This window comes from Protomyctophum parallelum, assembly GCF_964188405.1.
Source record: "Protomyctophum parallelum genome assembly, chromosome: 18".
NCBI classification, from domain to species: domain Eukaryota; kingdom Metazoa; phylum Chordata; class Actinopteri; order Myctophiformes; family Myctophidae; genus Protomyctophum; species Protomyctophum parallelum.
The window spans coordinates 24,989,845-25,015,684 of NC_139716.1; the positions used below are offsets into that span (position 1 = coordinate 24,989,845).

The 25,840-nt window shown below is 44.9% G+C and overlaps 3 protein-coding genes across 3 annotated transcripts in view; 2 read left to right on the forward strand and 1 right to left on the reverse strand.

Moving 5' to 3' along the window:
- Positions 1 to 542: 542 nt before the first annotated feature.
- Positions 543 to 5,747, reverse strand: LOC310876031 (DNA-directed RNA polymerase II subunit RPB1-like; the record flags this gene model as incomplete). Its single annotated transcript, XM_083789478.1, has 1 exon — positions 543 to 5,747. One exon carries the CDS (start codon positions 5,745 to 5,747, stop codon positions 543 to 545), a length of 5,205 nt encoding a protein of 1,734 aa, XP_083645604.1.
- A 2,431-nt stretch (positions 5,748 to 8,178) lies between these two features.
- Positions 8,179 to 9,951, forward strand: LOC310876032 (BRCA1-associated protein-like; the record flags this gene model as incomplete). The annotated part of the gene is made up of 1 exon (XM_083789479.1): positions 8,179 to 9,951. The coding sequence occupies one exon, from the start codon at positions 8,179 to 8,181 to the stop codon at positions 9,949 to 9,951; it is 1,773 nt and encodes a 590-aa protein (XP_083645605.1).
- A 4,781-nt stretch (positions 9,952 to 14,732) lies between these two features.
- LOC310875230 (serine/threonine-protein phosphatase PP1-beta catalytic subunit) overlaps positions 14,733 to 25,840 on the forward strand; it is a 31,706-nt gene continuing 20,598 nt past the window's right edge. Inside the window, exon 1 of the mRNA XM_083788398.1 lies at positions 14,733 to 14,861. Coding sequence (XP_083644524.1) covers positions 14,810 to 14,861 — 52 coding nt within the window. The 5' untranslated portion in view covers positions 14,733 to 14,809. The remainder of the gene's footprint in view (positions 14,862 to 25,840) is intronic.

Consider the following 25,840-nt stretch of genomic DNA (forward strand, 5'->3'; position numbering starts at 1 on the left):
AGGCATGCGTTTGCATTGCAAGCAAGGTCTGCAAGAACAAGTGTGGCCTTAATCCTTTAGGTTTCAATGGCTTGCTTGGCACAGATCACAGCATCCACTCCTGGTGAGATGCAGGAGCCCAACCTGGAGACACCCAATAATCTAGAACCTTCATCTGCTAAGCTTCTCTGGCTACAAGCAAAGTAGTTCGTCAGCATCAGGTCAAGTGGCCTCCAGCAAGCCAGCACAGAAAGTGGCTCCAGTTCCACAAGGATGTGGCCAGAATCATTGAACCAACTCCAACAACAGGGCTTTAGATGATGACCACACTCATTGTCAGTTTTGAGTCCGAGAGATTCTCTGGTAGTTCAAGATGGTCAGACCTGAGGTTACAGGCAATAAACGTGATTCCCTGAAATAAAAACAAATGGTGAATTGAAGACCCTGCGGCTTACCTGTGATTGGAAGTGTGAGGGTGTGATTTGTCCCTTTTACCATCTCTTAGGTGGTGCTGGAAGTCATCAGGGGCCTCCTCAACTGCTGCCACCCGTCTCTGTGGAAGCTCAGTTGTTTTCCTCATCACTGTCATCAGAGCCTTTAGGACTAGTGGGGGGAGAAGTGGGGGAATAATTGGGGGAGGAGTGGGAGTACATTGTAGACTCTGGGGAGCTCGGGCTGTAGGGAGGTGAGGTCAGTGAGGTGGGAGAATAGGAAGGGGACCTGGGCAAGTAAGAAGGGGATGTGGGAGAATAGGAGGGGGAGTATGTGGGTGAATAATTGGGAGAGGTGGGGGAATAACTGGGGGAGGTGGGGGAGTACATTGGAGACTCCGGGCTGTAGGAAGGGGAGGTCTGGGATGTGGGAGAATAGGATGGAGACCTGGACAAGTAAGAGGGGGATGTGGGAGAATAGGAGGGGGAGATGGGTGAGTAGTTGGCTGAAGTCAGGCTGCTGTTTTGCACTATGGGGGAGTACGATGGGGAAGTGGGTGAATAGGAGAATGATGTTGGGGAGTAACCTTGACTCTGCGGGGTGTAGCCACCAGGGGAACGAGATGCGTATGTTGGAGAAGTAGGTGAATGGCTGGGGGATGTGGCTTCACCTGTAGAGGTGATGTATGGGCTGGCTGGGCCAGATGACTCAGGAGACCCGGCAAGAGGGGACCAAGCTGGTGAGTAGCCTGTCGCATCCGGTCCTGTGCTGGGCGAGATGGGCGAGACTGTTGTGTCCGGGGTCGGACCGCTTCCAACACTAGGAGACCATGGACCTGGACTCATGGGGCTGGCCATGTTGATGCCAGGGATGTTAGTGGGGATCTCCATGCCATATTTACACTTCTCAGCATCCAGCAGCAGGTCGAAGCAGCCCGTCCCGGCTGCAGCCAGCTGACCAAGCATGATGTTCTCAGACACACCCTTCATCGGGTCATTCTCGCCGTGGTATGCCGCTTCCATCAGCACGTCCACCATCTCCTCGAATGAGCACTTCATGAGAGGTCCTGTGTCTTGCCGATTTATGCCGTGACGTGTTATGGGCATCAGATGTCCTCTGCATGTCATGGTGTCACAGAGCAGGGCCAGGTGGCGGTAGTTGACGTAGGAACCATCAAACGAGATGACGTGGTACAACTCGCGCTCCAGAGCCTTGCGTGCAGCCTCAATTCCAAGCACAGTAAAGATCTCCACAATGTCATTAGAGGTGGTCCTGACAGGGTCCACATCCTTCTCGCTGAGGACCTTCATGAGTCCACCTCCATCCGTTTCAAGTATCCACTCCTGCTGGGCCTTGAACTCGCCCTCCTCCGTAATGATGATCTTTTTCTTGTTATCCGTCTGGGGCAAGTGCATGTAAACCTTGCTGATATGCTCAATGCCCTGTAGTGTTAAATCAAACAGATTAGTTTCGATGAACCTCAGAAAAACATTATCAGCCATCTTTTCCACCGTGTCCTCACCATCGTGGAACTTGTTCTCGTCGCTGCTTGTTAAACGCATCCGCAGAACCAGCTTCTCTGCATTGTCGTCGTTGAAGATACAGTTCAGTTCCTCTCCATAATACGCATTGATCTTTTCAGTGATCTGCTCCATGGTGAGCTTGCGGTCATTCATGTGCTTGCGGTCCAGCTCAATACGGAAAAGCCAAGGAGATATGCGTGTAACGTCTAAGCCCTCGATGTCATAGAACATGCTCACCCACTCTTGGTCCTCCGTCACCACTGTGGCCTGGGGGTCTGGATCGTAATAAATGGCAGTGTTGGCTGTTACCTTGCGTAGAGTGGTATGCTCCAGTCGAAACAGGATGTCCTTGGCCCTCTCTGCATCTTTTGCAGCCTGACCCAGAAGGAAAACTGTCAGTGAGGGTGTCTTGGGCCTCTTGGATATGTTGATCAGCTCCTTCAGACGCGGCACACCCAGCGTGACATTCTTGGCCGACACACCAGCAAAGTGGAAAGTGTTGAGGGTCATCTGGGTGGCAGGCTCTCCCAGTGATTGGGCAGCCAGGGCCCCCACCATCTCACCTGGGTGGGTGATGGACTGGTTAAACCTGGCCTCAATTTGTACTAACAGCCAATCGAAGGCTTGTTTGGAAAGACGGAACTCTTCAGTCATACGTCTGGAGCAGAGGGTGGAGCGCAGGTGGATGTTGAAGAGCAGTGTGGCATTTTGCTGCGCCTGCGTACTCAGAGGGTTGTCACCATTCACAATCACCAGCCTCTTACTCAGCTCCTCAACACCCGTGATCACTTGAAAGGGATGGAGATCTGTGGGGGTGCGGGTGTTGACTTTGAACATCTTCTGGGCATTCCAGATCATTCTGGCCAGGTTGCATGGCAAGGCCACCTTGCTGTCCCCAGTGGGGAAAATGGCCCTGAGGGTCTCTCTATCTTCCTTCATCTTGTCAAATTCCTTCTCCAAGGCGGCCTGTATATGAGCCTTTGTGGTCACATCTTTCACCACATCCTCCTGCAGGAAGTGCCTCAACGACCTGTCATTGTTGTAGGCAAACTTGAACTTCTTTTCAAATGCCCTGTTTGAGGGTTTAAGTGTGGCCATGTTTTGGAACTCCACAGCCTCTCCGGCCAGACCATCCTCACCGTATCGCAGCTGGACCACCTGATTTACAGAGTTACGTACCGTGGCGTCATACTTCACCATCACCGACTCCATAGATTTGATCAGACGGCGCTGGATGTAACCAGTCTCAGCAGTCTTGATCGCTGTGTCGATCAGACCTTCTCTGCCTGCCATGGCGTGGAAAAAGAACTCGGTGGGTGACAGGCCAACCATGTATGAGTTTGCTACAAAGCCTCTGCTCTCTGGGCCATAGTCATCCTTAAGAAAGTGGGGCAATGTTCGGTGCTTGAAGCCAAAAGGGATACGTTTACCCTCAACATTTTGCTGCCCCACCATTGCAATAACCTGTGAAATGTTGATCTTGGATCCCTTGGACCCGGCCACCACCATGGTCTTAAAGTTGTTGTATTCAGACAGGGACTTCTGGGCAGAGGATCCGGTCTTGTCACGGGCATCGTTGAGAATACGGTTCACATGGTTCTCAAAGGTTTGCCTCAGCGTGCATCCTGGGATCGGCTCTAACTCGTTGTTGTGGGCTTTTTTGAGGACTTCATTCACGTCCTGCTTAGCTTTCTTGATGGTATTCTCGATGTCAATGAAACTGTTACCTTGAGCAATAATGTCATCAATACCGATGGAGTGACCCTCGATGAGCAGCCAGTTGTTCACCACAGTCTGTATGTTGGAGAGGAATAGTCTGGTGATGTCGTGGCCCATCTCCAAGTAGGAGATGTGGACCAGAGAGCCAGATGATGTTCCAAGAGACTTCTTACACATGATTCCCATGATCAGCTCTCCATTCTCCACTATGACCTTGGTGTCTCCTGGGGAGATGTGTTTGTCAGGTCCTGTGTCCTCCTCATCGGGGTGGGTGCTGTGTGTTCGGATGATATTGATGTGTCCAGGAATAATGAGGCTGAATATCTGCTTGCCTGTCCACAGGGGACGGGGCTTGAGGATGGCCGGCTGGGGCATCCTCCCATCCCACGTGGAGAGGTACATGAGCAGGTTCATCATCTCGCCCCTCTCTAAGAAAACGTCCCTTTTGGTGAATTTGTGCACGGCTGTGAGTGTGTCCTGCACGATTCCCATAACGGGCCGGTTCGACTGGGGTGTGATGATCATGCGCGGCACCATGGCCAGCTCCTGTATCTCTGCCTTGGCCTCAAGGGACTGTGGCAGATGGAGATTCATCTCATCACCATCAAAGTCAGCATTGTACGGGGTGGTCACACTGAGGTTAAGTCGGAACGTGGACCAGGGAAGGATCCGAACTCTGTGCCCCATCATGGACATTTTATGTAATGTGGGCTGTCGATTGAAGATGACAATGTCACCGTCGCACATGTGTCTTTCCACCTTGTAACCAAACTGTAGATTTATATCACTTGGATTGGGGTGGAATCGTAGGTCAATTCTGTCCCCATTGTCGCGGATAATATATTTGGCTCCAGGGTAGTTGCTGTGTCCTCTTCGGACCAACTCTTGTAACCTGCTAATATTAAATGGTGTGACAATTTCTGGGAAGGTCATGTTAGCTGCGATGGATTGTGGAACGCCCACTTCGTCAAGTGATAGGTTGGGGTCAGGGGTGATGACAGTTCGGGCTGAGAAGTCAACACGTTTCCCCATCAGGTTGCCACGGATTCGCCCCTCCTTACCCTTTAGACGCTGTTTGATGGATTTTAGTGGGCGGCCAGACTTTTGCATTGCCTTGGGCATGCCTGGAAGCTCATTGTCCACCAAAGTGGCTACGTGGAATTGAAGGATCTTGAAGTCCTCAGCGATAACATGAGCCGGGGCACCGCTCTGCTCGTTTTTTCTCAACAGGTTGTTAATTTTGATTATGTCAGCCAGTTTGTGGGTCAAGTCATCCTGGTTGCGAGCGGAGCCCTGCATGACCACAGCAGGCCTGACGGCCAGTGGAGGCACTGGTAAAACAGTGACAATCATCCACTCCGGTCGGGCAAACTTAGGGTCCATAGCCAGAATTATATTATCCTCATCTGAGATTCGCTTGAAGATCTCATGCACCTGCCCAGGACTCAACAGGATCTTTTTCTCCTGAGAGTCCTCATTGACCTGCTGCCACTCTGCGTATAGCTCAAGACCATTGCGCCGAATACGGGGCTGGTGGTACCCGCAGCCACCATGGCCTTTCTCCTTGCTTTTGTCATCCTCTGTCTCCCCCTGCTTGGCCCCAGATTCCATTTCAAAATCCATCTCCTCTCCTCCTTCACAGACAGTTTTGCTTTTACACAACTCATATATGTGTGCCAAGCGCTTTCTGGGATGCCCTTTAGATTTGGACAGAAGGTCTTTGATCTTTGGATTATTTGAATCCACTAATAGCTTGGAGCAATAGTGGCAAACACAGCGGAGAACCGTCTTAATCTGTGACATGAAGCCGACATGGAAGACTGGCTTTGCCAGCTCTATGTGTCCAAAATGGCCCGGACATTCCGCCATGTTACCGGCACACGTTTTACACCTTCCAGATCGTTCCATGACACCTTGCCTTGGGTCCATCAGGCCACCAAGTTTCGGACGGCCTCCTTCTATGATTACGGCATGTTCAAGTCCACCTTCCGTGACAGACATGCGTTTAATCTCATCTGGGCTGAGGATGCCAAATTGCACTCTCTTGATGAGGCGCAGTGAGCATGCGCTGTCACCAGAGGGTGGTCCATGCATCCTGTCTATTGAATGATACGAGGCACAAATCTCTCTTTGTCTTTCTCTCTTATCAATTTCACCTATCTCCTATATTTATCGTACGATAAATATAAGTCTCTAAATTTAAATCTCTTTTCTATATCGATCTAGGTTGACATCGAAAGAGATATGATCGATACAACACATCGCACTCGCTTAAATAACTGACCGAGCTCTGGGCTGACAACACAGACAACACAAACTGTTGTCATGCATGCCTACTGTAGGCCTATAGCACAGAATAGTCAGGCATGCATGGCATGCCTGACTATTCTGTGAGTGGTTACAAGAAGTGGTTACATGTCGCTAAAAGTTGCTAAAAGTTGCTAAATGATATTTAGTTTATTTGAAATTTCACTTTAAAGGACAGTTGTGATGACATTGTGTGTTGTCATATCAATATCATATATGGCATATACTGTATATGATAATAGATACAACACTATACAGTAAATAGAATATATACTCTATGTTACTAGTGCAGTGCATGGTATGTGTTATGCTTTATTGTATCATCATCATCATCATCATCATCATCGCATTTCTCTCCAAAGAGCTTAATTAATGCAGTAACTAGGTCTGTTATTGTGATACTTTTACAGACTGGCAATCAATACTCGTTCACAGTTCATACTGCCTCGATAGCATTGTGCTCAATATTATTGTCTCCACCTGGCCGAAGGTTTGGGGAGAGAGAGTATGTTTTGCACTCCGTCTGGTGTGTGTGTGTGTGTGTGTGTGTGTGTGTGTGTGTGTGTGTGTGTGTGTGTGTGTGTGTGTGTGAGTGTGTGTGTTTGTGAGACCGTGCGTCCGTCTGAACATTACCAGATAATCTCCGGCACCGTTAACCCGGTTGGTGCCAAATTTTGCACTCACACTCCTTGGATGCCAACGATGAACCTCTGCCCCAAGTTTCCCAGAACAGCCTGTTATAGCGCCACCAGGAGGCCAACTTTTGAAGAACACATATTTATATTTATTTATATTACTAGTAGCCTAATATGACTCATGTGTTCAAGACTGATGTGTCCAATATTTCAAATTCCATCCTAATTGGCTTTCAAAGTTTGCAGGATTGGCCCGTTTTGAACAAAAACCTCAAATCATGAACACAGCGTGCAATTTACGTGAAATCTTTCACAGACTTTCCTACTAGGCTGAGAAATATATCCCACCATTTTCACTTTGGCCTGTTATAGTGCCACCAACAGGTGGATTTTTGGAACAAAATGCCTTAAATCATCCAATTGCCATCCATAAGAAGAAATGGCACCCTTTTCACATTGGCCTATTATAGCGCCACTAGGAGGCCACAACCTGACGGGCACTTTATCTAGTTATTGTTAAACAGTGTGCACATCAACAAACACAATCAATCTATCTTTATTTTTATACAATGTGTGATGCATTCTTTTATTTTCCTGAACTGATTAAATGTCGAAGATTGCAATCATTCAAATATAGTGTTTGTTCATACACTTGTCCACCAGGCTCATGACTTCAATCCATTCCATCAAACTTCTGACAAAATTACCTTGCACTCTCAGGTGCATCAATGGCGAACAGTGTCTCTTCATTTGTGAAAATGTTCCTTGATTGGATAACTTTATTTGTTTGTTTGTTTGTTTTCAACAGAATTTAAAAACCATCCATGCTCCTGGAGAAGATCAGACACTTCCTGTTCCCAATAACCCCCTAATCTACTTGCCATTCTGTCATCTGGTACAGTAGGTCAAGCATTCTATTCCACAGGTTTATTACATTCATTTTCCACCCAACTTCACACGGTATCCATCCCATATCACCATTTACAGTAACAACACTTACACATTTGTTAAAGGACCTGAATCCCCAAACTCCAGAGGAGTAATCCAAGATAGGACAAACACATGACTGGCATAGCTGAGTATACAGTAAGTAGCAAACCCATATATCTTAAAACCTTGGTCTTTCAGATAATACCTCTTAAAGCCCTACTTGCGGAGTCTGAACAATTTTCACAATTTTTCCACAATCTTTCAAAAATAGCAAATCTACAAGTAATGTAGTAGTAGTAGTACTGTACTAGTGTTGTACTAGTATTGTAGTATATCTGCTATTTTTGAAAAGCCAACCAATGTGAACCAGCTTAAATCACAGGCTGACAGGAGGGAATATTATGTGAAATTATAACTTTCCCAAGGTGCCGCAAGCAAGTCTCGGGGATACAATGTTGTCAAATTCAGGACACACCTGAACAAATCAACGTTGTTAAGCAACGGTTTGTGTTGTGTGATGTCAGACCAGAGCTTTGCCAAACTTATATACTTTCTTTAACATTTTTAACTTAACACTCAGGTTTAACCTCATTAGCTGCCATCCGTTGTCTTGTTATTATGTCAAAAAGCAATTCCACAAATAATAATAACAAATGAGTGTGCCTCTAGTCGTTATCCGTTTGGAACTAGCAGACCAGTCGCTTTCTCCACAAGGTTTCCAGTATTCTGCAGGGGAGCTCGGGACAGCCGAAGCGGAAACGCCAGAGAGAGCTCTGGGCCTTGCCAAGGCCACTCTGACTGGGAAGACCGACCTAGAACGAGCTGCCGTTCTACACAAGCACATCGGCAGTAGAGCCATGGGAGACATGGTCATTGAGACCTTTGAACTAAACCCAGGAGGGGTCAAAGACACACTTGGCTCGAGAGAGGAGACCCCTGAAGCTCAGTGCTCGAATGCTGAAACGGATTGTAAGGAGGGCTGTGAGGGAATCAAGTCTCAATACTCGGCATTCAAGCAACTATCAGACCAGATCTCCTTCTTCAGTGGAAATCCCTCAGTGGAAATTGTCCAAGGTATCATGCACCTCTACAAGACCAATAAAATGACGTCACTTACTGAGGATGTGAGACGTAGTGCCGTGCTGTGCCTACTTGCCGTTCCAGCTACCATGACCAGCCATGACCTTATGAAGCTTGTGGCGCCTTATAATGCTGTAATGGAACACATGAAAATTATACGTGATTCCACCCCTAACCAGTTTATGGTGCTGCTCAAGTTCAGTACTCAGGTGGATGCTGACAGTTTCTACACTGCATCTAATGGCCGCCAGTTCAACTCAATAGAGGATGCAGTGTGCCATCTAGTTTATGTGGAAAGGGCAGAAGCCATCAAGTCTGAACAGGGGGCAAGTTTGCCAGTGATGGAGTTGACCGAGCTGCCTAAGTGTATTGTCTGCTTAGAGGGAATGGACGAGTCGGTTAACGGCGTCCTCACCACCCTCTGCAACCATAGCTTTCACATCCAGTGTCTGCAGCGATGGGAGGACGCCTCGTGTCCTGTATGTAGGCACCGTCAAACACCGGAATCCGTTGAGGAGAACAAGTGCTTTGAGTGTGGCGTGCAGGAGAATGTGTGGATCTGTTTGATCTGTGGGCATGTCGGCTGTTGCCGTTACGACAGTGTACATGCTCTCAAGCACTTTGAGGAAACGCAGCATACTTATGCCATGCACCTCACCAACCAGCGTGTCTGGGACTACGCAGGAGATAACTACGTCCATCGACTTGTGGCAAGCAAGACAGATGGAAAGATGGTGCAGTATGAAAGTAAATTTGATGGAGACATATGCCATGCTGAGAAAATAGAAGCGCTGCACTTAGAGTACACATACTTGCTGACAAGTCAACTAGAGTCCCAACGGATTTACTGGGAGAATACGATTTTCCGCCTGGAGAAAGACACAGCCGACGAGATCATGAACATGAAGGAGAACATGAAGGAGAAATGTTGTAACTTGGAGCTACAGCTGGCAGAGCTAAGCAAGGAGAGACAGCGAGTGGACAAAAAATATACCCAAGTGAACAGTCGTGTGATGAAGCTGAGCCAGGAGCTGACGGAGGAGCAGGGGATGAACCGCTGTCTGAGAGCCAATCAGTCGCAGCTGCAGGCCCAGTTGGCAGGTGAGGAACGCAAAGGAAGGGAGACTGCAGAGCACAAGGATCGGACAATAGCAGAGCTGCAAGATCAGCTGAGAGACTTGATGTTCTCCCTGGAGGCTCAACAGCAGATTGAACACATGCCTTTGGAAGCTCGGAGGGAAATTCAAGAAGGACAAATCGACTTTTCTGTGAGCCCTTCAAGCAACACCTTAGCGGCAGGTCCCTCTGTCAGAGGCAAGAGGGGTCATGCCAAGAAAAGAAAATAGTCAGCAATTAAACAGGAGTTGACTTACTTTGATGCCCCCTGCATCATGGTTCTATTGTAGGTGTGCTCACTTCGCGCTCACTTTGTCATTGAAATATTTCAGATTGTACTTGAAAGAGGAAGGTCAAGGGGTGAAGATTTGAACAAAATTACTGATAACAAAACACTCCTTTTTTCCGTAGAAAAAAAGAGTATCTTTCATGATCCAGAGGAAGAGGAACTAGATTTAGGTATAGTTTATACAATACACAAATGTTCAGTAACAGGAACTATCCTACATGGAAGGGCTGGCGGGCCGAGCTGACAACGCCCATGCACGTCATCACGCTCATGATCCAGAGGAATTCCCGATGCAGCTACGCCCGAATAGGTGTGTTGTCCAACCTCAATGTGTCTTCATGGCATCAGGTACAAACAAATCATCTCCATATAGAGCTCTAGACCGATTCACTACCATATACTGTAGAGTTTGGGTTGAGGCAGCGAAACGATCCAAACTCATATAGGTGCATGTATAATGTCTACTCTAAAGAATGCATATACCACGTGCACGTATACCTACACATTTCTCGACTCCTCACTGCTGGTAGACGAATGTACTAAAACACACATACCCCTGTGCTGGGGTTTCTCAGATCTTTTTTCTCCATCTGCCATGCAGGCACGCAGGGATGGCAAGTGTCTGTGAGACTGGAAAACGACTGGATTGATCAGCAGCAGGCCAAAGACGTCCGGCCTCCATCACAACTTTTTCAAATTGAACTCTTGCTGGTGCTATCCTATACTATCCTATGCGCTATACATTTTGGCATAATAACTCAGTGTACGTTGTACAATCAAAAACTGGGTCTAATAATGACAATATAGCCATCTCCAAATTTGGGCAAGGTTTCATCCCGATCCGAAACCCATTGACTGCCATTATATAAATGTAGAGATATGAAATATTAAAAAAAAAAATATATATATATATATATATATATATATATATATATAAACATATATACCAATTTGGCCCTCTGTGGTCTGGATCTGATATGACAGATGAAATTCATTATCCTATAAGCATTGGATTGACTCCGCTATTATTTGTATTAGAGATTTGTCTGGTAAAGAATCAAGATCAACCAAACTTCAGGATAATAGGAACTGAAACAGTAAATGTGATGATGAGACTGGCAACATGCACATGGCTCTGACTGACAGGATATAGTTGTAAATCATTGTAAGCCAAAAAATTGCCTTTCTTGGATTCATCCTTTTAGCAGACCATGTAGGCTATTGTAGCCTACTGAAGTTCCCCGTGCTTGTCCATCCATCCATCCATCCATCTTCAACCGCTTATCCGTAGTCAGGTCGCGGGAGCAACAACTCCACCAGAGTGTTCCAGACTTCCCTCTCCATGCAGAGCAACATTAGTGACTTCCTCTTGGGTGATCCCGATACGTTCCAAGGCCAGTGAGTCGATGTGTTTCCTCCAACTGCGCCTTGGTCTGCCCCGGGGTGCTTATCCATGCAAACTGTTAAGTATTCAATCAATCAATCAATCAATCATGCAAACTGTTAATAAAGTATTCAATCAATCAATCATTTTTGATGTCCCATATCCGATAAAGATTCCAAAGTAAAAGTGGTTGCACACTGGGCGCGTTTTTCGGAAAACCGATGGAGAAACGCCACAAAAAATCAGAAAACGCGTCCAGTGTGCAGGCCATGCAGGGACCTTAATAGTCATCTCGACCGGCTGACTCACTCTGACATTGCATGTACTTTTAACAATTATTTTGTTAATATATTAGTACAGTTCTATCAGAGAAGATAAATCCTATAGTTTCTGACAGATCACCATCCTTCTATTCAGAGCTTCAAGCCTCCTACTCAGAAGGAAATCATGGGCAAGTACTGTTCAAGTACTGTATGTGTCTGAAAGACTCAGCTGCTGATGAGGTCAGATCTAACTTAATCATCAAAACTTCTTTGACCCACATCTTCACCAAATCTCTAGAAACTGGAGATTTGACGACCTTAAAATGTATAAAGTAATTCCTGTAGTGTGTCTAATAGTTTACCGCCCTGTTTCTGATCTCCCATTCTAGAGAAATTGGTCTATAACACTAATAACAGAATAACTGTCATTCAATGGCATTACATGGTATGAAACAATGCAAATAATTGACTTGAGAGGCAGGAGGGGGCCTTTCTCTCTCTCTGTTTAAAAGTACAGGAGTACAGGTGAAAATATAGTAGGCCTACAGGTAAAAATCTCTCTCTCTCTTTGAGAGGGAGAGACGGCTCGCCCCACGGCTTGGGATATCTGTGGATATACACGGCTTAGGATAACCGTGGATATAAACGGCTTGGGATATCCGTGGATATACACGGTTTAGCAAGCTCCAAGTGTTTCGTACACATGCTGCAGCGCGTTGTGAGCTTGCAGATCGTCGGTGCCCCACGTACGTACTCACCATGAATCCAAGCAGAGGTCCTCACAAGTATAGGTATACAAACACTGCCACTGCCAGTGCTCAGCGCAATGGCCCTTTGCAAAGAAGTTGATATTCTACATTATATCCCTGCATATATATTCAGATAATCTTCAACCGATTGTTATAATTCGAAGTGGTATATATTCTGTGAAGTTTATATTTTTTATATAAATAAATATATAATCTAACCTGGCTCTAGTCATTGGATTGGGAGTCATTTGGGACCCGCCTTCATGAAGTGGGGGGACCAGTGCATTTCTCTGTCTGTCTGTCTGTCTGTCTGTCTGTCTGTCTGTCTGTCTGTCTGTCTGTCTGTCTGTCTGTCTGTCTTTATTTGTACGTCTCTAAATGTTTTGATGAATTGAACATGGTGGACCCTGTTGTAAACAAGTGTAATGCTTAATTGGGTCGTCCACTCACAGTTAACAGTCTTTGTATTGAGTTTGTGCTTGAAATGTACTGTAATTCTGCAAACTGTTAATACATTTTTCAATCAATAAATCAAAAAAGTCTGTCTGTCTGTCTGTCTGTCTGTCTGTCTGTCTGTCTGTCTGTCTGTCTGTCTGTCTGTCTGTCTGTCTGTCTGTCTGTCTGTCTGTCTGTCTGTGTGTGAACCCATAGCCTGCAGGAACAGGCTAGTTACCATGGAGAGAACAAGACAAGACAACACTGTCCAGCTGTGGAAGCCTGGTGACGCGACTGTCCAGCGTCCAAGCAGTAGTGTTGCCATGTCTGCTTATTATAAGCGGTGTGTGTGTGTGTGTGTGTGTGTGTGTGTGTGTGTGTGTGTGTGTGTGTGTGTGTGTGTGTGTGTGTGTGTGTGTGTGTGTGTGTGTGTGTGTGTGTGTGTGTGTGTGTGTTTAGTTTGATTGATTGATTTATTAACAGTTTGCAGAATTACAGTACATTTCAAGTACAACTCAATACAAAAACTGTTACCTGTGAGTGGACGACACCGTAAAGCATTACAGTAACACTTGTTTACAATAGGGCCCACCATTTTCAATTAATCAAAACAATTAGAGACGTACGAATATACACAACTATAATATAGTTGTGTATATTTATAGTTATATATTTATAGTTATAGTTATATATACCGGTAAAACAGTCAAAACAGGAAATCGTCATAGAGGAGGTTAAAAAGGCAAAATAAACTATATACAGTGAGGGGGGAAAGGGGTGGGTGGGGGGCTTCAAATTTTACGGGGGCCAGTTTCGAATTGCAGCCGTCCGTAGGTGCCCTTTGAGAGCAGTTTTGAAGGAGTCAAGGGATTTGCATGTCTTAGTGACTGTTGGTAGGGCGTTCCACATTTTGGTGGCATAGGAGCTAAATTAATTTAGTCCCTTGTTTGTACCGAATCTGGGTTGCACATGAACCGTTGAACTCCCTCTGGTGTTGTGGGTGTGGACTTCGTTAACATTATGGAAGTATTTAGACAGGTACATGGGGTATCTTGATGGTGTAGCGAATCTTGTGGACCAGACCCATTCCAAGATGCTGTACTCTGTCCTCAACCCTAAGCCATTCCAGCCTGTCAAAGTGGGCAGGGGTGAGGTGGGTTCGGGGAGTGAGGCCTAGTAGTAGCCTGACCAGTTTGTTTTGGGAAGTCTAGAGCCTTGTTTTAATGCATAGTCTTGTACGAGGGCTCCTGTTAGGGTCTTCAAGGTGTTTTTGTTGACCAGTGAGGAGATCCTGTATAGGAATCTTGTTCTTTGGTTGATTTTTTTGATTACGTTGGTGGCCATTTTATCACCGGAAAGGATGGAACATAGGTACGTTATTTCATCTTTTCGTGTGATAATATTGTCACCCACTCTAACCAAGAAGCCATCTGTGAGATTACTATTTGATCCAAATGGATTCAGTTTTTCCCAGGTGTAAAGGTGCAGATTCTACCGAGTCCAGAGCTGAGGGCCTTCTCAACCTGTCCAAATGTCCAAATGTCCACAGTAACAGTTTTTGTAATAACTTGTGCTTTCGTTTGAAATGTACCCATTCTGCATACTGTGAAATATTATTTTCAATCAATCAATCAATCAATCAATCAATCAATCAATCAATCAATCAATCAATCAATCAATCAATCAATCAATCAATCAATCAATCAGCTTGTAGAATCCACTATTATTTTCAAATGGACGTAGGCTAGCTATAGTATTTAGTAGTCGCTTCTTTTGGACTTGTTTTCATAGTATATCAACCCTTGTTGCAAATATCTGGCAACACTGCTGCCAAGCAGCCAATCATAGCCGCGTCTCCCCGGGCTATGGGGCCGTGTCCACTGTAGTCAGACTGGTGTGTTGGTAGGCAGCAGGGAAGCACTGACTCCACTCAGCAGTTAGTTACAACAGTACAGCTTTACTACAGAAATGGCGGAGGGGGAGTTGGACGTGGACTCGCTGATTTCCAGGCTTTTAGAGGGTGAGTTTGCAAACAAGCGACACTTCTTTAATTCCTACATATCATGTTGTTCGAGACGCTCTCTTCCTCCTCACCAAGGAAGGAACTTCTTCTTAGCTTTTAAATATTTTTTGTCGCGACTTGCTTGGGGGGGACAAAACTGTCTTGCTTTTTGTCGCCTGTCTGTTTTTTTTGGAGTATCTGACTGACTGTGGGTCCCGTCACTAAATAATACAAAACACACCATGCAGTGACTATGCAGGCACACCTTTGCTTTGCCTCTAACCACCATCTCTTTCTGTTTATTATTATTATGACACTTTTTCAAGTCGATAAAGCTAAACAGTACTGTGTTTAGAAGTACCATTACATTACTCACAATCTTGTATGTATGAACAACGAACATTTAGCGTCGTTTTAACATGTAATAACGGATGTATGCAGCCTGTTAACAACAGGATGACTGAGTCCTGGCTGGCTGCTATACTAAACAAAAGTTGCAGAAGGTTACTTTAATTAATACTGCCTAATGTTTGGCGGTGGAATTGTCTCCTCAAAATCCGCCGGTGGGCCTGTCTGTATTGTGGAATGAGGATCTTTTGGCTGTCTGGCGCCCTTTAGCTATTTAACAATACTAACAAACAAATATACCATAACTATATGATCATTCAATATTAAATGATTCATTAATAATAATATTAATCACGAATAGATTGGATCTGTTGGGTGCAGTAAAGGGGGCTGCTTTTACACAATAACTTTAGGGGGACTTTTCTATAGTCAAAATGTGAGATACATGCATACTTTCAGAGACTTTCACTTGATAGTGACAATAGCTAAGTAGTATACTCAACTTTAGTACTCTGGGACAACTGAGTGGTGAATGTTGATGTTGCCTGTCGTTTCGTTGAGTTCTTTAATTTGACCCAGACCCAGTACATTTATCTGCATGGCACTAGTCATACCAGAATGGGTAAAACTGTAACATAATGAAGCCTTTTGTGTAACTGTTGTTGTTTTATTTTGCATTGTGCAAAGAAATCCCAGTGTCACTGTGTCATCTGTTGGCTCATCATGTCAACAGACGGGTCATGAGATTATGTAATGATGGCCTTTATCATTGCCGTTGTTGTCATCATTCAATTCATCATTCATCATTCATGTCATCATCATAAAAGTTCCCACTTTTAGCTTGTGCTCCTTCCCAATGGAAGCACGGGCCACTTAATGTGTTTCCCGTGACTCAGCTGGTCAACAATGATTTGAAATGTTGGCATTTTTTCCATGTGAGGTACTGTATCTGATTTAGGGAGGAGATGGGTTTACTACTTGATCGTCTTAATTGCTTAAGCCCTAATTTTAGAATACTTTCCATCACATTGCACAGGCAGTGCATTGAAAGATCTGCTGCTATTTTTGAACATTTCTGCCTATAATGACATGATGCCCAAATTAGGGATGATGCCACGTTAAAACTGGTTAAGAAATGAGATCTCATCATACAAGCTCGGCTCCAGTTTAGACTTACACTTGTAACACTGCACAAGAAAGAGAAACTTTTACTTTAGCCGTGGTGGCAAGTGTTACTGTTGAACCCATTATTGTGCTTTAGCAGGTATATGGGCGATGTTTTAGGCAGCTGATGAGGCTAAATATTATATTTCTCATTTATGTGTTTCCCTCTCTGGTACAAATCAAACTCAAAAGGAGCACAAAGACAGCGATTCCAATTTCACTCAAGGCACAGGCGTTGAGTGAACTTGGACTGGTACAGACACTGAGTGGTGAACAAACATTATTGATTGATGGTCGGCGAACAAACGCATGTACACACAGGAGGCACAGATGTATTTGGGAACTGGATCGAGTTACACTCACAAAAACAGCACTGTGATAATGAACAAACGTGTGTGTGTGTGTGTGTGTGTGTGTGTGTGTGTGTGTGTGTGTGTGTGTGTGTGTGTGTGTGTGTGTGTGTGTGTGTGTGTGTGTGTGTGTGTGTACATCAACAAACACAGTGTGGACATGTCAATGACGTAACTTACTGTATTGTGTTAATTGTTATCGTTGCGGATTGACCTACACAACTTGTTCCATAAGTGTCCACTCACCTGATACAAGTTGTCACCAAGTAATTATCAATCCAGTGCTACTGGCATTTGTGTCCCACATCCTGAGCTAAGACATGCCAGCTAGCTAGTTGGCTCTGTAGTTGGCAGGCTGCTTGTGTTTGTAATGCTATGCTGCGCTGCTGACGAAACCTTCACTGTGTTGTTCTGGCAGGATCTGACCTTAAAAGGCTTCCAGATGTGTTCTGTGTACATATACAGTAATGTATACTATACTCCCAAATCCATTGCTCCTCATCCACTCTAGTTTTGACCCCCATTGTAACTTTCTCCAGCCCTGGCAGTAAACCGACAGCCTTCCTAAAACCCAACTACGGATAGGCCATAATTTTGTCAAACACAAAAACTAGGACCTTTAACCTCTTTCAAAAAGTAGCAAATAACGTTGATCTAAGAGCTCCAAGCGTGTTATTTTAATTGTGGTGAAAACTGGGACAATTTGGTTGTGAATGTTTAAAAGCAAAAAACACTTGCAAATTATCGGGACACCCAGTTTGAAACCGGGACAATCCCAACCAAACCACGTCATCTGGTCACCATAGGATAGAGTAGACAGCGCGTGCGTGTGTGTGTGCGTGCAAGATTCTGGACCTTCGGTTCTTCATTATAGAGCTTGCACTGGGTCTTTTTCACCAGGACAGGAATCCACCCATCTGAACGTGAAATGGACATACTGTGGTTTGCTTTCATTCCAACCTCTGGCCCTCACGAGGTTCTCCCCATGGCTTATCACTACTTAAGACAACTCTCCTGCCGGGTCACACTTTTTCTGTTGTGCCACTTTCAAGTTGTTTCTCTGTCAAAAGCAATTCTGGGGACGTTCCCAATGTTGCCCTAGTATAGGACGGCGACGGGGTCTCCTTACTCTTTGAGCAGGGGTCTCCCTCATCTCTGACTGCACTGTATTGGTGCCAGTCACACACACACACGCATGCACACGCACGCTGAGGCGTGCTCTCTGATCTCCCATTAAATGTCAACAGGCGCAGCTGTCCCTGGTAGTAATTACCTACCCTTTCAGTGACACACGCAGAGGGAGGAAAGAGTTTCAGAATGGCCCCCTGCGTACAGTAGACCGACCGACACGCAATAGTCCGACACCCTGGCCTGCCCTAAACCCTAACCTAACTGCACGCGGAAGCCACGGAGTGAGTTTTAACGGGCCACACGTGTGTCTTAACCGGCCACGTATGTGTCTTAACCGGCCACATATGTCTCTTAACCGGCCACGTATGTCGGAGCCAAGTCTTAACCGACCACGTACTGTATGTATGTCAGAGTATTGGTATGTCGGACTAACGTATGCCCCCCGGCATTCGCACACACGCAAATACAGAGGCACACATATAGGCCATATTTGCATGGCGGCCATGTTTGCATTAAAAAAGCAGAGTGGTAAACATAGATATTAAAAAAAGAATCACACCCGTGTGAAGTGAGGGGCGCTCTTATCATCGTACATCATCTCATTCCGGCCAATCACAATTGCCGTCCTCACCGTCATCAATGTTTGTGTTACGCAATGTTTGCGTTTACACAAACATTCAACATTGTCCATTCATTGTCAATGGCATTTAATGTTTGTTTTACAATTTGGGTTACACACAGCTGGACATAGGCGTCCCTCAAAAATGGCTGCAGTTTATTGGAGCGGAAGTCTTTTCCGGGACTTCAATTAAATCCAAGGGAGCTTTATTAGCATGAAGAAACAAACGTTTAACATTGCCAAAGCAAGTGCTGCTGGGAAATGTGCCTCTGATTGGCCTATACCGAACTTCCCCCTTTGTGACGCATGCTTCCGCTATGCTTCGCAAGGAATCTCTCGGGGGGGAAAGCTTGCCTCCATGTCGCCTTCAAGAGAGACACGCGCCCCAGAGCCGAAGAAGGCGTATAGTGTCTACCTTTTTATGTCTATGGTGGCAAGCTAACAAAGGGGTGGCATTTCATTACTTAAATGGCAATATGGCCACCGTGTGATTATATAAAATCTATAGATAGAGTGACTGTGTTGCTCTGCAGTCGGCAGTGAGTGTGGTATATCTGGTCAGTGTGCTACCATGGCCGACAGACCTAACCTGATCTACTGGCAACACTGCTAGCAGTCAGAGCCACTTGCTGACCGGGGTGTAAGTACCTAAACAAGTGCCTCCAGGTTTTGCCTGTCATTGAATACTGCGCGCATGCAATTACGCTGTTAAAGGTGGTGTTAATTTTTTTTATAATAATTTAATGCTCTATTCCGAGAGTAATCATTGCTTTATATAGAGTGTTTGTCCAGTAACAGGGGTCTATCCATTTCCCTAGTTCTTTAGTAGACAGAAAATTTCTTTTCAGGTCTGGGAAGGGAGAAGAACTTAAAATGTATGTATAGTCAGTGTTCTACAATCTACATTTACATGCAAAACACAAATCTTTCGTCAGTGTTAACTAAGTTTACTGTTGATTGATGCCAAGTAAGTCACTTTGGCTACCATGGGATGATGTCATACCCAACCTTTGAGCTGTGATGTAAGTGCATCTGACGATGACTTTCACACTGTGCTCCATCATTGCTTTTTACTGTTGCATTGAATGCACAGATGAGATGTGATCGGAGCAAAATGTCGTTGGTCCATTCAACTTTCCAGATTTCGTGCAATATTAATTATTTTTAGCACCATTCGCGATGTATTTCCAGACACTGTGGACTGAAAGATCGGTTATTCTTTTTTTTTTTTTTTTTTTTTCCACACAGGAAAACTTAACGGGCAACAGTCTTTTATGCCATGCCATTATTGCAGTCCATTGTGACGATTATATTTTTATTAGCCTAATAATTATAAATTCTGTGGTTTAGTTACTGGTCAAGATGGTTATCAAGATGCAGGCCGATTTTAAATTCTAATTGGCCAATCTATTGCCTCGTTTCCCCCTTATTTGTATGTATTGGTATGTGACAGTCATCCATAGAAAATGTTCAAACTTTGTGTTTATCATCATACACACCTGCCTGCATGCATGGATGGCGCAGATGATGGTGCAGACAGACAGACAGACAGACAGACAGACACGTACTGTACGGACTGTGTTGCTTTGCAGTTGTTTGTTGACAGGAGGTGACTTCTGCCTTGGGTGACATACCTACAGTATAGCTTTCAACCCAATCGCTCCTGCTTTACTTGTCGCTGACTGGTGTGTAAGCAGGTACCTTAGTTATGTGTATTCAGGTTTCTTTTGTGCATCTACGGACATGCACATGCACATACGCTGTTAAACTGGGAATGGTAAATGGTTTATGGCAGGAGGAAGGAACCCAGCTAGGTTTAAATGTTTTGGTTAAAACTGAGGCTCTGGCTCAAGATTCCTCGTTCTGTAATTTGTAAGAACTTTCAGGATGTTCATTTCAGTTTGGTAGGGCACTAGTCTAGCATTTCAATGAATGAAATTATTTAATCGTTTCTCCAGAAATGTTTCCCTGTCCCACACTTGGCATGTGAATACTTCCTGCCTCAGGCAAGACCACTTTAGGTTGTGTAGTTAACTTGCCATGATGTAACTCCAAATGTGGACAAGAAATCAAAAAAGATTCTCCATTGATTAGAAATAGAAAGTTCTAAATATGCTCCACATTGGCTTACATTGTACGCTAAAACAGCTCTCAAAGTAATTCTTTTAGCACATAAATGAACACAAACAAAGTTAATTGAGGCACATCACCAAACCCAAACAACATTTTTGTCTGAATCAACTTTGTTGAATCGTTTGTGTTCATGTACTGTACGTACTTAAAGAGTGATTTGAGAGGCTCAGCGTACAATCAATGAGGATCATATTTTGAATTATCAATTTCTAATCACTGGAGCAATTATTTTGTCATTCTTGTCCACATTTTGGGTTACAACATGGCAAGTTAACTACACAACCCAAACATCTACCAAAGTGGTTTTGCCCTTTATTCTATATCCGATTAACATATTCCAATGTGCAGATATGACCAGATTATTTCTAGCGATTTTAGATATTCTTTTTGCCTTTTATTGATAGAAATACAGTATTAAAGCCAGGTGACAAGAAAGGGGGAGAGAGATAAGGGGGGAGGGGGGGGTGGGAGACATGCAGCAAAGGTCGTCGGGATCGGGACTCAAACCCGCGACACACTGTCAGGATTACCAGCCTATAGCCCGGGCCTTTTCTAAGCGATTTTAGATTTGGGAGAGAGAGACTGGGCCTGGCTACGTTACGTATGTCTATGTTGTGCAATGAACTATAACATCAGCCCTGTGGAATGTACAATTCACATGCACGACGAAGTCTCTGTCTTATCATGACCATGTCAGCTTCTGCTTAGCTCAACCCGTCTGGCTTGTGTCCCTGACCCACAGGCAGCGGTATAATTTATGGCCTCGGAGAGACACTTGCACAACGATGACGCTGTGTGAGGTCATAATGGCACTCCAATATTTATCGCCCCATGATGTCATCGGTGTTCAGCTGATGGCTGCCTCATCACAAACTGTGATTTTTATTGCTGTGGTGGTTGGTGCTACAGCTGGCCTTTTCAGTTTAAAAACATAAATTCTTATCATAGAATTATTTTGATCGTTTCCCGTTTCTTTTTTTCCCACTTGCCTCCTGCTGTTTCTCATTGTTTTTAAATGAACGTGCAGGAGTGGTGTTGTTATTCGAATAAAACAACTGTAGTTTATCAGCACAACTTTATTGTCGGCACCACGCCATTCCAACTTCACAACTGCCCCCTTCCGGTCCCCCCCTTCATCAACGTCCCCCCGTTGCCTCACAGTGCAACACATGTCATCTACACTGGTCATAGATAACAGGAAATGTACAGTAACATACAGTAACAGTGTGTCTGCGTGTAGGAGAGCCAGGCAGAGATGGGAGTTGAATTTCTCTCCAGTGTGCCCGGCGGGCTCACGCCCACATGTATGGCCTCTGCTTGACCAACAACGGGACCTCTGTCCAGTCCACCCGCACCCACCCACAGGTGGCCCCCTGGCCTTCCACGGGCTTAATGTGGCACAATCAACACCACGGCTCCATAGTAAAGCCAAGGGAGTGGTTTAGCCAAGCAAGCGATAGAAAGTGAACACCCAGAGCCATTTTGTCGTTTATTTTTACGGGTGACGTTACGGCCTTGCTTTTTAGTACCTCGCCTAGTGCAAACCCATAAAGTATATGGGTGATGCTGCTCTGTACAGTAAGAGTTGAATGTACTGTTTAGCTCCTAAAATGGACTTATCCACCAAACTGCTGTAAAAAGATGCATTGGCCACGCTACCTGCATCCCAACTCTAGTCTAGTAAAGTCAGCACTTGACTTAACTTTTATAAAAGCCACCATAGGCCTATTACAAGGGCGTGCACATTCCAGTTGGATAAGAACATGACACGATATCTAATGAATATGGCATGACCGTGTTAAGAGACTTTACACTCCTAATTTACTGTAGATGGGCACATCACAAGTCTGGGGAAATTAGGCAAGACAATGGATGGCATTATCTTGTTGATGATGTCATTATGAAGGCACCTTTTGAGTGCATTCGTGATCCACGTCTGGACCCTTCCCTTCCCTTCCCCCAATGCAATTCCAGCAAAGAGTTCCATGGTCCCTCGTCATTGTTGTTGTTGTTGGTTGGTGATGTGGGTTGCCACTGTGTTGGTGGTGCTTCTGGGTGCTAGCGTGGCACACTGTTGTGGATGAAAAACAATGGCGTGGGCTGTTTGGCTAGGAGCGCTCTCCCCCTGGCACCAAACATGGCACAGAGGAGAGCTCAACCCGGGATGGATGCCTTTCCAATAAACCACTCTCATTCTTTTTCTTTCTCTGACTGTCTCCCTTGCTTTCTGTCTCCCCCACTCCGCCTTAATTCTCTCTCTCTCTCTCTCTCTCTCTCTCTCTCTCTCTCTCTCTCTCTCTCTCTCTCTCTCTCTCTCTCTCTTGTCCCCCCTGTTCCCCTATTTATGTCTCTCTCTCCTCTCAATTTCACTCTTTCTTTTGCTCCACAAAGACGGCTATTCACTCGTGGTGCTTAAAAGGCGAACAAGAAGTCCTCAGAGAAAGTGAGCGGGGCGCTCTGAAAAAATGCCATTGCAAGTGGGGACTTCTCTCTCCAGCCCAGAGTCACTCACTGTGTTCCCAGTCCACTGAGGGGGAGGGGAGGGGGGGTCACTGTTTTCCATCGAGACCTGCGTGGGAGAGAGAAGGATGGATAGATAGATAGTGGGCTGGAAGAGTGTAGTAGGGCTGGCTGGACCACTGCCCAGACGGAATGGTTGGGGGGGGGGGGGGGGGGGGGGGGGGGGAGGCAGTGAGCTAAAAAGGAAAGGTCAGATGGGGCATCTCTATGGCGGTACACAGTGAACCGCGGACCAAAACAACCGCACCTGCTTACTGCTTAGTGCTTACTAGGGCTGGGTGACTGGACTTCAAATCAATATCCCCGACTATTTCACACAATTAATGAACGCTTGTAGATTGGCTATTTTCTCAGTTTATGTAAGCCGCCAGTACATACAACAACAGGGTTAAGTTGTCAATCAGACTAATTAGTTTAATTGATTATTAAAAAAAAAATCTATTTACATATTTTTTTTGTGTCTTTGCTCCTCGATTATTAACCTACATGATTAAGTCACTTATTGGGCACTTCTGAATATCAGTTTCGATATATTTCATTTATTCTTAATAACACGTGTCTGTCCAGCAGGCAGTGGTTTTGAATATCTTTGCTCTGTGATAAAGTTTTTAAGAAGTTTTTACTAGAATCGGCCTCAGTCATAAAAAATAGGAATAGACTAGACTTGTGCAATTGTGACATCACAATATTATGACGAAATTCTCATATCATGACGATATCAATAACATATTGATATATTGCCACACCATTGTTAAAATGTATGAACTAAGAGCACAGTCCAAGGCTGGCCTACTATCTATCTGAGTGGAATAGTAAGAGAGTGGCGACACAAGTTTTTTCCGACCAATGACAAAGCTTCTAGGAACATCTTTGAATGCAGATTGCGGCCCCTAGATGTGTCACATAGACATGTGACATGTTTTTGGGAGCGTTCATTTGTCTGAATACAAAAAAAAAGGAAAAAAGGTCATTCAAATTTTGACATATTATTGCTTTAATACCGTCATAATTGTTGAATTTACACTATTTTCAGCATGCAACCAAGTGTCAAATTACATATACTATGGATCTCGTCTTGTCCACTAGTTCATTCCTAACATTTTAGTCTGTTTTTTATTTGTTTGACGAAATTATCTTATTTAGTCTTACTTTACGGAATCAACACTGCTTACTTCACCCTGTTTACTTGTTTATAGGAACGCACTGACGTTGCTAGCTGCAGTTGACAGCCTTTTCATTGTTGTGGCCCATCCACCCTACCCATCCATCCACCCCTGTGTGCTGTCATGCCCATTTCAGCACGGCTTGAGAGCTTATTTCAACCAATTGCCTGTAGTATACCTAATTTCTTTTTTTATTTTACTCCACTTTTTTTTCTTAGCTTGTCTTGCAAGACAAGCCAAGAAAAAAAAGTGCGCCAGCCAGGGCAAAGAAATGTCTGCAGGAAACCCTGGTTATGTGTCTGTCTGGCCAAAGCCAGCCTAACTTCCTCCTTCCCTCTCTCCATACGAGCCGCATATCCATATATGGTTTCATCACCCCCCCCCCCCCCCCATCCCTTCTCTGGAACTCCTCCTCGCTGCTCCGACACACTTGATTGAGTGAACCCTGCTCTTTTAAATTAACGGAAAACACATTGAACCTTTCACAGAGTATTCAGCCTAGTAGGATGCATTTGGAAATGATGGCTTGGCGCACGACTAGTTCCCCTGCTCGACAGCAGTTAGTTGCTCCTCTGTGCTGCTGTATACATGTTTTACTGGATTATTAAACCAGTTCCAACTTCCAACTGCCGTATTAATGGGAAACACATCCGGGGCCTTAGGCTTAGCCCAATTGACCGATGGTTTTGTCCCAATTTTTCCACTAAATGTAAAAATCCTGGCCATTCTGGGGTTGAGTACTTGGGCCAAAACGCTCCAGAGTAAAGAGAAGTATAACCATGCGAACCTGAGGTACTGCAGCAGCCCTTCGAAATGTCACAGACCACCTTGTGTTTCCTCTCATTCTAAGCTGCTTAACGGAGTCCACATTAACACTCACAACCACTATTGTATATTGTTTACACACACTTGTTTTTAAACTGATCTACAAATGTCTTCTAAATCCAGTTTTCTGAAAAACCCATGTTTCTATGTCAATCGTTCTCAAACTATTTCATGTCAACGACCCCCAAAATTATATGTAATCGGCCGCCGACCCCCCATCTGAAAATATGTTGTTCCAGGGACCACTGTAGCGTGGCACTCTGTTGTAGATCTGCTATTTTTCAATAGCTAAAGTATAACATAATCCTTGAAACACCAAAAGGTGTTCCCATCCAGAATCAATGGGTTTAACATGATTTTATACAGCAGAGGAATGCTGTATGTTTGCGTAAGGCAACAACAGATGAGCCTTTTGTAGTCAAGGATCCGACAGTCCGCAGTCAACCAGTCCTCCTCCTCCTCCAGCCCGGAGAGAACAACTCTTTGGAGGTCGGAAGAGGTTGGAAGCATCCGTGGTCTGTGTGGAATGTAGCGAGTCCCAGGGGAGAGCCACGAGGGAGGGCTGCCCTCTTGGCGTCAGTGCCGCGGTTCACTGGCAAGCAGTAGTGGAAATAAAGTTTTACTCAAGTAAAATTATCAATACGTCTGCAATATGAAGAAATACCTCGTGAGTCGTTACAACTGTAAGTCCGGAATTCAAAGAGAGATGAGTGAGTGAAAACGTATGGCTTCCCAGTTCTGGCT